Consider the following 10,187-nt stretch of genomic DNA (forward strand, 5'->3'; position numbering starts at 1 on the left):
AGCGGCGGGGGTGGGGTGGGGGTGGGGTGAGGGGCGGGGCCAGGGAGTCTGGCCCGGGGGTGAGATGGGGCCTGCTGGAAGTGAGATGGGCGGGGCTAGGAGGAGGTGGGTCTCGGCTTGGGAAGGGACGCGCAAGCCCTTGGTTTATGGGGAGGGAGGGGGCTCGAGGAAGGAGCGGTGAAGAGAGGGCCGTTGAGGTGGGGTTGAAGGAAGGGGCGGGGCGGGGAGGGGAGGGGCTTTTAGGGGAGCGGGGTGCTGAGGAAGAGGCGGTGGAGAGAAGGGCTGAGGAAGGGGTGGTGAGGGAAGGGGCTGAGGAAGGGGCGATGAGGGGAGGTGCTTTTAGGGGAGGGGCTGAGGAAGGGGCGGGGGCGGGGCCTGGAAAGGGCGGAGGACGGGCCTTGAGGGGAGGAGCCGAGCAGGGGGTTCGCGGGTAGGGAGGTTGGACGTCTGCGGGTAGCAGCCTCTGAGAGTTGGCGCCGCGCGCGGTCCTCCGCGGAGGACTGGTAGCGATGATGCTGGAAGAGAGGGTGCGGGGCTGCGCCGAGGGGGCGGCCGCCGGAGCATGCGCACGGGCTCTGCAGCGGGCGGGCGCGGTGTTGGCGCGGGGACGCGGGGCGGCGTGAAGCCCCTCTGCCGCCCCGCGCTCCCATGTACGCCTTCTACTCGCTGCTCATCTATATCTTCTACAGCCTCTTCCGCAGGGATGGCGGGGCCACGGCGGCCGCCGACGCTGGGAACCCTGCCCAGGTGAGCGAGGGAGCGCTCAGCTCGTCCGGATACCCCCTTCCCGAGAACGGTTCTCAGGTCCCAGGGCGCTGACGCGGGGGAGGGCCCCCTGCCGAAGAGCTGTCTCTGGTGTTGGAGGCTGAGAGCCCGGCGCCAGCCCCCGGGCTCAGTCCCCGGAGGCAGGAACCCCACGGGCCGCCTGGCCTCTTCTCAGGGCCTCTCCTCTCCCTCGCTGCCTCTCTAGAGCGCCCGCTGTAAGCCCGGGAGTCGCCGCCGCGCCGACCAGCCAACCGCAGAGCTGTGGACCGAGCTGACCGGCCTGGTCGGTAGGTTCTGCTGGTGCATCGGGAACGCTGTCGGGAGATGCAGGGAGGGACCTGGCAGGCGCCGGCTGGTGGCCTCGTGTCCGACACAAGACCCAGCGCGCCTCCCCATCCCGCCCCCTGGCCTCGCAGGCTCTTCGGAGGCCGAGGATGGGTTGGGAGGGAGAGCCGAGCGCTGTCCGGCGGAGGTCTCCCTGGAAGAGGCTCTCGTGCGTCTTGCCGAATTCCTCTCAGTCCAGCTGGGGGCAGAAGAGAGCTTTGGGACTCCTCCGGACCTGAGCAAGGTGAGCAGTTGAAACTCCTCCAGCAACCTGTTCTGTCTCCCCAGGTCCTCTGGTCACCATCCATCCCTGTTTTCCCTCCACCCGGCCCCCATTGTTCTCCACTTTGATATCTGTTTCTTTCTCAGCCGGGTGATGTTCCCCCACTCTTGACGGTGACTGGTCAACTCTTGGCTCTCCTGGCATGGATTCGAAGTCCCAGGGGCAGGCAGGCCCTGTCCCAGGGGACGCAGCCTGTCTTAGGGATGCAGCACCCTCCTCCCGCTGGTGCGTAAGGAGCAGTGAGCTGAAGAGGGAGTCTGTCCAGGGGTTACGCCCCCCAGAACCCAAGCAGTCAGATGTGAGGGGCCCCCTTTCAGGCCACAGAGCTCTTCTGTTCTAACTGGGTCCACTCCACCCCAGGGTCCCCACTGCAAGAAGAAAGCCCTTCCTTTTCGTCAAGGGGTGAGGCCCAGGGACAGCAGCCTCCTCAGCTGGAGGAGGACCAGAGGGCTTGGCAGCGGCTGGAACAGCTCATCCTTGGACAGGTGAGGAGTCCAGAGCAGGTGGGGCCTGGGCGTCTGGGAGGGGCCTGGAAAGAGGTGTTCCACCCGGTGCCCCTCCCTCCTTTCCAGCTGGAAGAGCTGAAGCAGCAGCTGGAACAGCAGGAGGAGGAGCTGGGCCAGCTGCGCCTGGGAGTGGTGAGGCTGCTGGGTGGGGGCTGGATGAAGGCCCCGAGAGGGTCCCAGCTTCCAGGCGAGTCCTGAGAGTTTGCTCCTCTCCCAGGGAGCAACAGACTCAGAGAAAAGGGTTCAGCATCTGACTCTGGAGAACAAAGCCCTGAAACAGAGCTTGAGCCTTACTCGGGACCTCCTGCTGCACTGGGGCCCTGCCCCCAACACCAGGGCCCCCCAGGTATCCTTCTTCTCAGTTGTGACCATCCCTACAACCTGGGGCTCCCACACACCTGGTCTCCAGCAGCACTGCCTGTGCTTTCTCAGGACTCACGCTCTGACCCTTCAGACCTGGACTCAGGCTGTGGGCAGCAAGTGCCCAGTAGCCCTGTTCGGGAGATGGATGCCGGGACCTTCCTGGTGCTCCCGGAGCTGAGCCTCTGCACTCCTAATGCAGGTGGCCCATTTCTATCCCTGGTCAGGGAATTAGATCCCACGTGCCTCAACTAAAAGTCTGAATGCTGCAACTGAAGATCCCACAGAGCCTCATAAGTGTTTTTTTAAAAGGGGTGGGGGGGACTTGAGAATCCCCTCATTTCACTCCAAGGCTCCTCCCAGTGGCTGACCCCAGGGGAGCAGAAGGACTTGGGGAAAGGAACCTTGCATGGAATTGGGAGGCATGGATGTATGACCAGTTTTGCAACCCTCTCTTAACTTTCTCATCCATAAAATGGGGCAGCTGGAGTGCACCCCCCAGTTGCCTCCTGCCTCCACAGTTTGACTGGCTCCTACTCCCCTTGCAGGAGGAGGCAGAAGCCCTGCTGGAGCTCCGGGGGCGGCTTCAAGAAGCCCAGGACACCACGGAAGCTCTCCGAGTCCAGGTGGGCACTGGGCCCAGGGGCTGGCAAGTCTGGGGCGCTGGGAAGGGGGTGTCTGAGGCAGAGCCTGGTAAGTGCTTGTTTCCTCAGTGACAGGGGTGGGGTTGGCTGGGGCAGCTAGGGGTGCAGGAGGTGCAGCTGCAGGGCCTTCGGGGGGCCCTCCGGCAGCTCCAGCAGGAGACTGAGCAGAACTGCAGGAGGGAGCTGCAGCAGATGCGAGGGCAGCTGGCAGGTAAGCTCCGGGGCTGTGGAGCGCGTGGCGAGCTGTGGGGTCTGGCCTCCCCTCACCACAGCTTCCCCTGCAGGACTTCGTGCTCGCATGGCCAGCTTGCGTCAGGGCTGTGGGGACCTCCGGGGGCTCGTCAGCACCTTTACCCAGAGCTGCCAGGGTTCTCTGAGCGAAGCCCAGGGACAGGTCAGGACCGCTTGCTCCCTCCCTCGCACTTGCTCTCTGGCAGCCTTTTCATTGGCCTTCCCTTGGGGAGCCCCTGTCCCCACCTCCTTTCCAGTCCCAGGGTGGTATCTGCTCCGATGGAGACCAGGGGCTCTGGAGCCAGAGTGACTGTGCCCTGTGCAGACTGGGGTGACGGTGGATCTCTCACAGGATTGCCAGGAGCCACCATTCTCCTCAGGTCCCTGAGCTCCATCCCAGGCCATTGAGAGATTCCCCCGCCCCGCCCCCGGGGCCTGAAGCCACAGAAAGTGGTAGATCACTGCAGCTGGGGACCCGCACAGTAGATCCTGCCCTCAGCACTGCATCCCCCAGCTGTTTCCACTGCCTCCCCTCCCTGTGCCGGCCCCTCCCTCACGTCTCTGTTCCCCCAGGTTTCCTGGGCTCTGGGGGCACTGTCAGCTGATGGGGCTGGGACTCAAGTCGCGGAGGCACGTCAGGGGGCTCTCCCTGGATGCCCAGGGCGGCTGCTGGAGCTCAAGGGTACAGCAGGTTTGGGGAGCAAAGGACTGGCGTGATAGAGGTTGGGGACGTGGAAGCTCTTCACACTTCAGGACTTAGGAGGCAGCCCTTGGACCTGATCTCCACCCCAGGAAACATCCGTGTGCTGTGTCGGCTGAGGCCAGGGACACCCTCCAGCCTGGTGAGCTTAGAGCCCGGCCCAGGGGGCACAGTCACCACCTGCTATCGAGGGCATCAGCGTCGCTTCCGCCTGGACTGGGTCTTCCCCCCGCACGCCAGCCAGGAGGAGGTGATACTCCACCCTTGGGTCTGTGTCAACTGTCTCTCAGATCCCCTGGAGTCCTGAGGAGGCTCCTGTCTGTCCGCCCTCCTAGGAGAGAGGGTGGCTGGACTCCAGCAAGGAAGGGAGGGGAGCCGGACGGCCTGGGAGCAGGGCCGGCATCCTAGATGGGCATCTGCTTTCCTCCCAGGGTTTTTCCTTCACATCCACCCACCAAGGTCTTGAAGGCCAGGGAAGACAGATTATGGCTTAAAGGAAGATTAACGTTTTCAAAAGCAACTTTGTGCCAGGAGAGCATGCGTGAGGTGACAGTCCCGCAGGGCTGCAGGGCACGGCTGGGGCCTGCTGTGCCCGGGGACCTCCGCCCCTCAGGCTTCCTTGGCTGTCCACTCCCCTGGCCCAGCGTTCAGACTGGCCCGATCTGAGGGGGGTACCCCTCCTTGCTTTGTGGTCGGGGGAGTGGGGAGCACAGGTGAGCTTCTAACACCCGGGCTCTCCCAATGCCCTGCTCAGATGCTGCCCTCCTCCCCTTTCCTGCCAGACTCAGGGAGCTGGAAAGCAGAGGCTTAAGTCCCAGTGCCCACCACCTTGCTTCCCACATACCCTCTCCAGTGCACACACGCTGTGCAGCTGGAGCTTCCCTAGCTTAGGAATGAGGCTGAGAGCTGGGAGGGTGAGGTGAGAGGCAGAGCTGTCAGAGATCAGACTATGGTTAGAGTGCCTGGCAGGTGGCCAGGGCTCCCTCTTTCACTTCCTGGGGCACCACAGCTGTTTCCCACCTACCTCCATTTACCCCCACACCACCCCTACCCTGTGTTCAGCCTCCATGCCAGCTGCAGCCCTGGACAGGGGCCCCTTTGTCCACTGTATTCCAGGTGGACAGGGCCCTCTGGTTCTGGAGGAAAGAGTTAAAGGCATCTGGCACTGAGCTCCCTCACTTGTGTTCCCTCTCTCTGCAGGAGCACCCCCGGTGCTCCTTTCTAGCCATGGAATCTGAGCCACCTCACTGGCTGTTCTGGGTTCTGCTCTAGTGTCTGGCACTCAGCATTTCAGACAGCACCACTCAGTTACCAGACGCCTTCTGGGCATGGAAGCTGACCATGTTATTGCTCAGGAGGCTGCTGCTGGTGTCCAGCTGCCAGCAGGATGCCAAGTCCCAGCTCCATGTCCCCTTTATCTGCCTCTGTGTACCCGCCCAGGGCCCGGCTTCAGGATCCTGGCTGCTGCCACCCCCCAGCCATGGGTCCTCTGGGTTCATCCTTCATGTGCCACGTGCTACACTAGCCCTCTTCCCACATTCTCACTTAATCCTCACAACAGGTGCCGCTACAGTCCCTACCTCGCAGAGGAAAAGATGAGTGATTTGCCTCCCATCACACCCAGGGTTTGAACCTGGCCGTTGAGCCTAGGGTCTGGACCCTTGACTGCTACACCCCCAAGTCTCCTAAGCAGTCAGTTGTCAGGACTCTATTACTCTGCATCACCTGTTCCTGCTATTTGTCACGTTCCTTCCCTCTTTGGCTGGCAAATTCTTACAAATGCCACCCTGTCCAGGGAGCCTCCTCTGTCTGTTGGGAGATCCTCACTTCCCCCACGTTCCCCTAAAGCCAGTGTCCTCCCAGGGGAATCAAGTTATGTTCACACCTTGCCCCAGGCTTAGGGCGCTTCCAAACCCCTTGCACCCCTAGGTCTTCAGGGAGCTGGAGTCTGCTGTGCTGTCCTGCCTCGGGGGCTACAGTGTCTGCATTTTCACCTACGGTCAGACAGGGACGGGGAAGACCTACAGCATGGAGGTGGGAAAGGGCGCAGTTGGGGAGCTCCGGGGCCAGGGGCTGGGATGTGAGCTTGCTGAGGCACCCCACGCCATCCCCAGGGCCCGCCCGAGGACCCCGGCATCGCTCCTAGGGCGCTGCAGTCACTGTTCCGGGAGATGGGCACAGACGGGCAGCACCGCGTGACCCTCAGCATGGTGGAGATCTACAACGAGGCTGTCAGGTCAGAGGCACCTGGTGCCTCCCGTCTTGCCCCCAGCCCAAACCTCTTCTGTCTCCACCCCCCAGATTCCCCAACGGAGCCCTCCCCTTTTTCACCAGGGACCTCCTTGCCCCAGGGCCTCCCCAGCGCCTGGCAGTGAGGCAGGGCCCAGCAGGCCAGGGGGGAATCCAGGTGGCCGGCCTCACCCACTGGGACGTGCCCAATCTGGAGTCTCTGCACCAGGTGAGGCTGCCCAGTGGGGCCCCGCAGCTCTCCAAGCCGCGGCCCTGTACCCGCACCGGGGGCGCGGGCCAGCCCATGTCCGCCCGTCCTGCAGATGCTGAGCCTGGGGAGGAGCAACCGGGCCACCGCCGCCACCGCCATGAACCAGCGCAGCTCTCGCTCGCACGCCCTGGTCACGCTGACACTGCGCACGGCGGCATCGCGCGGTCCCGGCACCGCAGGTACCTCGGCGCCTGAGCCCTGCGGGGGCCTTGCTGCACCCACGCCGGGCCTCCGTCCACGCCGGGCTCGCTCGCCCCTGCAGGCACGCTGCACCTCGTCGATCTGGCGGGGTCCGAGCGCGCCTGGAAGGCGGGGGCGGCCGGCACGTCGCAGGAAGACCGGGACGGCGCTCAGCGTCTACGGGAGGCTCGGACCATCAACCGCTCTCTGCTGGCGCTGGGAGGCGTGATGGCCGCGCTGCGGGCCCGCCGGCCCCACGTGCCCTTCCGCGACTCGCAGCTCACGCGCCTGCTGCAGCCGGCGCTGGGCCCGGGCGCCACGGCTGTGCTGCTGCTGCAGGTGGGCGGGACGGCCGGCGGGGAGGGTGGTGATTTGCATGCCAGGCGCCGCCCACCAGGGCACGCCTACCAGCGCCGCTACCCGCAGATCTCCACGCGGCCCGAGGATCTCGGCGAAACGGTGTGCTCGCTCAAGTTCGCTGAGCGTGTGGGCCGAGTGGAGCTGGGGCCAGCTAGGCCCCGCAGGGCCCCCCGCTCCGGGACGCCCTCCTCCCTGAGCACCGACACACCACTCTCCGGGACCCTCTGCACCCCTACGCCGTCGCCGGGCAGCCCTCCAAGCCCTGGCCTAGACAGCGGCTCCAGCTCGGCCCTGGCACCGCCGGAGGACCTGCCTTCCTAGTCCTGCCCATGGAGCCTGGGTTACATCTCTGCGGACAGAGGCAGCAAAATCCCTATTCCCTCATGACTTCCTTGACCTCTGGGGGCCGCTGCCCCCAGACTGCCGGAGCCCACCCTCCTCTCCCGCCTTGGAGGAGTGCTCGCCTGGGGAATGATCACACCTCCCCCCCACCCCTTATCACCATCTGCTGTTATCGCCGCGCACAGCAGGGGATCCCAGGGCCGCAGAGGCAGACTGCAGCCAAGTGGTCACCAGAGTCACTATCCCATCACCACATGAGACTTGCGTTGAAATGTTGTCTATTCTTTACTGTTACCTCCCCACCACCATCACCAAAGCCAAGTAGGGTCTCCATTCTCGATCCCCTTCCCCGCAAAGGTGCTTCCTCTTTCCCAGGCAACAGCTGAGGGAGGACAGGGCTTTAGGCTGGAGCCCCATTAGATTTTCCCTCCCCCAGCCTGAGCCAGGGTGGGGAGGTGACAGCTGGTGATGGATGGGTGGATGGACAGAAGGGAGAACTGGAGGTGGGACCAGGAAGGGGAAAGGAAGGGCTACTCCAGGCAGAGCCCTGCTCCATCCAGCCTTGCCTCTAGGGGTAGGAGAGGCACACCTAACCACCAGGGCTGGGTGATGCCCTGCTGGGCCACAGCTCTTCTGGGGCAGCCAATAAACATGTGGACTCTCAGCGTGGCTGGTCTCACAGACCTTGGTTTCTCCTCAACAAGCCTAAGGGTGGCAGGAGAGGGTGGCAGAGGAAAGCAGCCTCTGCCCTGGGAGCATCACAGGCCATACCAGGAGAGCAGCCAGCCTGGGGTAGGGGCAGCCAGGTCTCGGGGGTGGCTAACCCACACATCATAGATGCTTTTGTTGGGTGGCACCCCCTGGAAGAGAGCATCTAGATCCCAGAGCAGCCTTGTGGGGCCATGGGTTTCTGGGGCCACCCCCCAATAGCCTGTGCTGGTGGAGGGAGGGCACCGGGGGCAGGAGGTGGGTGGCAGTGGGGCCAAAGGCATCACCACGTTGGGAGTGTAAATGGGCAAGTAGGAGGTGGGCAGCTGCCCCCACAACGAGGCCCTGTGACCTCCACCAGAGAGGACCCCAGAGTCTGAGGTGCCCTGCAGTAAGTGGAGAGGCCAGGCCCTGGGCTCAGAGGATAGGACGGAGGGCCTGCTGTTGTCCCCCTGGTAAGTCTTCCCCTCTGCTCTGATGGGCCTTGAGAGGGGGCAGACGGGCCACAGAGGCTTCTCAGAGGGCAGGAGTGCAGCAGGTACCTCTCCCTCCCCTGAGCGCTCTGAGCCTGACCGATTGGGGCTGCTGCTCCGCGGCGTCCCCTCCCCTGAGTCCCCTAGCAGAGACTTGATGCTGAAGCCCTCGCAGGGCGGCGGCTGGGGACTGGGCGGCTGGTAGGGCCGGCCGTGCAGCACGTAGGGGCCGAGGTCCTTGGCGAAGGCTCCTCTCGCACCCCTGCTCTGCCAGCGCCGGCACAGGGCCGTGTTCTGCAGCCGCAACGCCTCGGCCGGGATCAGGCTCACGTCGACCGCCCAGAAGTTGCCCTTGGCCTGGGGCTTCGCGGGATCTTTGGGCACCTGGTGGGGGAGGGGAGCAGGCTTGGGTGGGGCCGCACGACCCCGGATATCAGGATTTCCGCCGGCGTCCAGCTCCCAGGCTCCGACCCTCGCCCTGCCCCACCTTGCGGAAGCACCGGTTGGAGGAGAGGTTGTGGCGGATGGAGTCTTTCCAGCCTTCGTAATCGTCCCTGAAGAAGGGGAACGCGGCCTGGACCTGACGGATGATCTGAAACCATCGGGTGGGCGGTGGGCGCCGTGAGCCAGGGCTCGCAGGCGGGGGCAACGCTGCCCCTCCCCTCGCCACTGTGTGGCCTGCCTCGCCAAGAAGGGGTCTGCCCAAGCACTTTAGCTCTCTCCCTGGGTGCCCAGGCCGGGACTGGCCCCCCCCTGGTATGGCTGGGGACAGACAGGTCGGGGTGGAGGCCGGAGCCTGGGCCTCAGGCCATTGGAGGACGCGTAGGGGCACAGGTCTGATCACCGAGCGCGAGGGAAAGCGGGCGGGGGTCCTCTCACCTGGGCCAGCTTCAGCCTGCGGGAGGGTGCAGCCTGGATCACAAGGGCGATCATGGCCAAGTAGGTGTAGGGGGGCTTGTCATGCCGCAGGTATCTCTTCTTCCTCCTCTTGGGGGGCTGGGAGGGCGAATCCCTCTCGGGGAGCCCCAGGCGGGGGTTGCTGCAGGGCCCCATGCAGGGGAAGCAGGAAACGTGGGCAGGGGCCCAGCCGGGCAGTGGGTGCTGGGCACAGGGTAGCGTGGCAGTGTGGTGAGGCAGAGTTGGGACCTGAGGCCAGGCGGGGGCTGGCGGGCCAAGCCCTTTATCATTCGGATGGAAGGGGGAGGGGAGGGGAGGCAGAAATACGCGATGGGGGAGGGGAGCGTGCTGGGGGCAGCCACAATTAGCAGTTTCGGTTAATCTGGAAGGGAGGGAAAGGGCAGGGAAGATTCCAGTGGGGGCTGCGACGGCCACCCAGGCCTCATTCCTCACCCCTGGGCTGCCTTGGGCACCCCCCTAGAGCTGGAAAGAAAAGTCCGTGGAAGGGGCTTATGACACACATTTTATCCCATACAGATCTCAGGCTCCCATTTGGCAGAGGAGTGATTGGTCCAAGATGAGCTGCCAAGAAGGGGTGGGTCCTGCCCAGAGTTCAAGGCCAAGCAGCTAGGAGGACTTGAGTGGTGGTCTGGGAGGGTTTCCTGGAGGAAACCTCATAAATAAGAGACAGATACAGTTGACTCAAGGGACTTTCCCACAGGCTGCTGCAGGGCCCCAGAGGGCTCCCCAGGTCCTGGAGGCCACTTTCCCTCCTTCCTTGGTGCTGGTCAACAGTGGGTCCTCACTGTGCATTCACTCTGCACTTCAGTGGCCCCGGGAAAGCTGGACCTCCCTGGCCTGAGAGAACTTCCTGGAAGCACGTTTGTCTTTCTGTCCCTCTTCTGGGCCTCTGG

At 64.2% G+C, this 10,187-nt stretch overlaps 2 protein-coding genes across 12 annotated transcripts; one reads left to right on the forward strand and one right to left on the reverse strand.

The window, feature by feature from the left end:
• The first annotated feature begins 9 nt into the window (after positions 1-9).
• On the forward strand, positions 10-7,859 carry KIFC2 (kinesin family member C2). 11 transcript variants are annotated; one of them, XM_081497372.1, is made up of 19 exons: positions 10-105; positions 690-747; positions 971-1,052; positions 1,182-1,333; positions 1,459-1,597; positions 1,733-1,857; positions 1,945-2,010; positions 2,096-2,224; positions 2,787-2,864; positions 2,979-3,093; positions 3,167-3,276; positions 3,687-3,795; positions 3,906-4,063; positions 5,743-5,847; positions 5,928-6,049; positions 6,148-6,271; positions 6,366-6,492; positions 6,576-6,832; positions 6,920-7,859. In XM_081497372.1, the coding sequence occupies exons 1-19, from the start codon at positions 65-67 to the stop codon at positions 7,172-7,174; spliced, it is 2,352 nt and encodes a 783-aa protein (XP_081353498.1). In that variant the 5' UTR covers positions 10-64; the 3' UTR covers positions 7,175-7,859. The 11 variants fall into 11 exon arrangements, with proteins under 11 accessions (XP_081353498.1, XP_081353494.1, XP_081353504.1 ...); XM_081497378.1 differs by having other exon boundaries at positions 104-197; XM_081497377.1 differs by lacking the exon at positions 10-105 and adding an exon at positions 242-296.
• Positions 7,470-9,429, reverse strand: FOXH1 (forkhead box H1). Its single transcript, XM_081497487.1, has 3 exons — positions 9,256-9,429; positions 8,864-8,968; positions 7,470-8,760 (listed from the first exon to the last, which is right to left on the reverse strand). Exons 1-3 carry the CDS (start codon positions 9,427-9,429, stop codon positions 7,954-7,956), a joined length of 1,086 nt encoding a protein of 361 aa, XP_081353613.1. The 3' UTR covers positions 7,470-7,953.
• Between the last annotated feature and the right edge of the window lie 758 nt (positions 9,430-10,187).

This window comes from Giraffa tippelskirchi, chromosome 6 (genome assembly GCF_054371585.1).
Source record: "Giraffa tippelskirchi isolate mGirTip1 chromosome 6, T2T-mGirTip1v1.2.pri, whole genome shotgun sequence".
Taxonomy (NCBI): domain Eukaryota; kingdom Metazoa; phylum Chordata; class Mammalia; order Artiodactyla; family Giraffidae; genus Giraffa; species Giraffa tippelskirchi.

Excerpts from the sequence above, each read along its gene's own strand:
- KIFC2 (XM_081497368.1), top strand. The coding sequence starts at position 65 with ATGGGGCCTGCTGGAAGTGAGATGGGCGGGGCTAGGAGGAG. Across the intron at positions 748-970 it reads ACGCTGGGAACCCTGCCCAG|AGCGCCCGCTGTAAGCCCGG; the intron begins GTGAGCGAGGGA and ends CTGCCTCTCTAG. Across the intron at positions 1,053-1,181 it reads CGAGCTGACCGGCCTGGTCG|GCTCTTCGGAGGCCGAGGAT; the intron begins GTAGGTTCTGCT and ends CTGGCCTCGCAG.
- FOXH1 (XM_081497487.1), bottom strand. The coding sequence starts at position 9,429 with ATGGGGCCCTGCAGCAACCCCCGCCTGGGGCTCCCCGAGAGGGATTCG. Across the intron at positions 8,969-9,255 it reads GCAGGCTGAAGCTGGCCCAG|ATCATCCGTCAGGTCCAGGC; the intron begins GTGAGAGGACCC and ends CGATGGTTTCAG. Across the intron at positions 8,761-8,863 it reads CCAACCGGTGCTTCCGCAAG|GTGCCCAAAGATCCCGCGAA; the intron begins GTGGGGCAGGGC and ends CTCCCCCACCAG.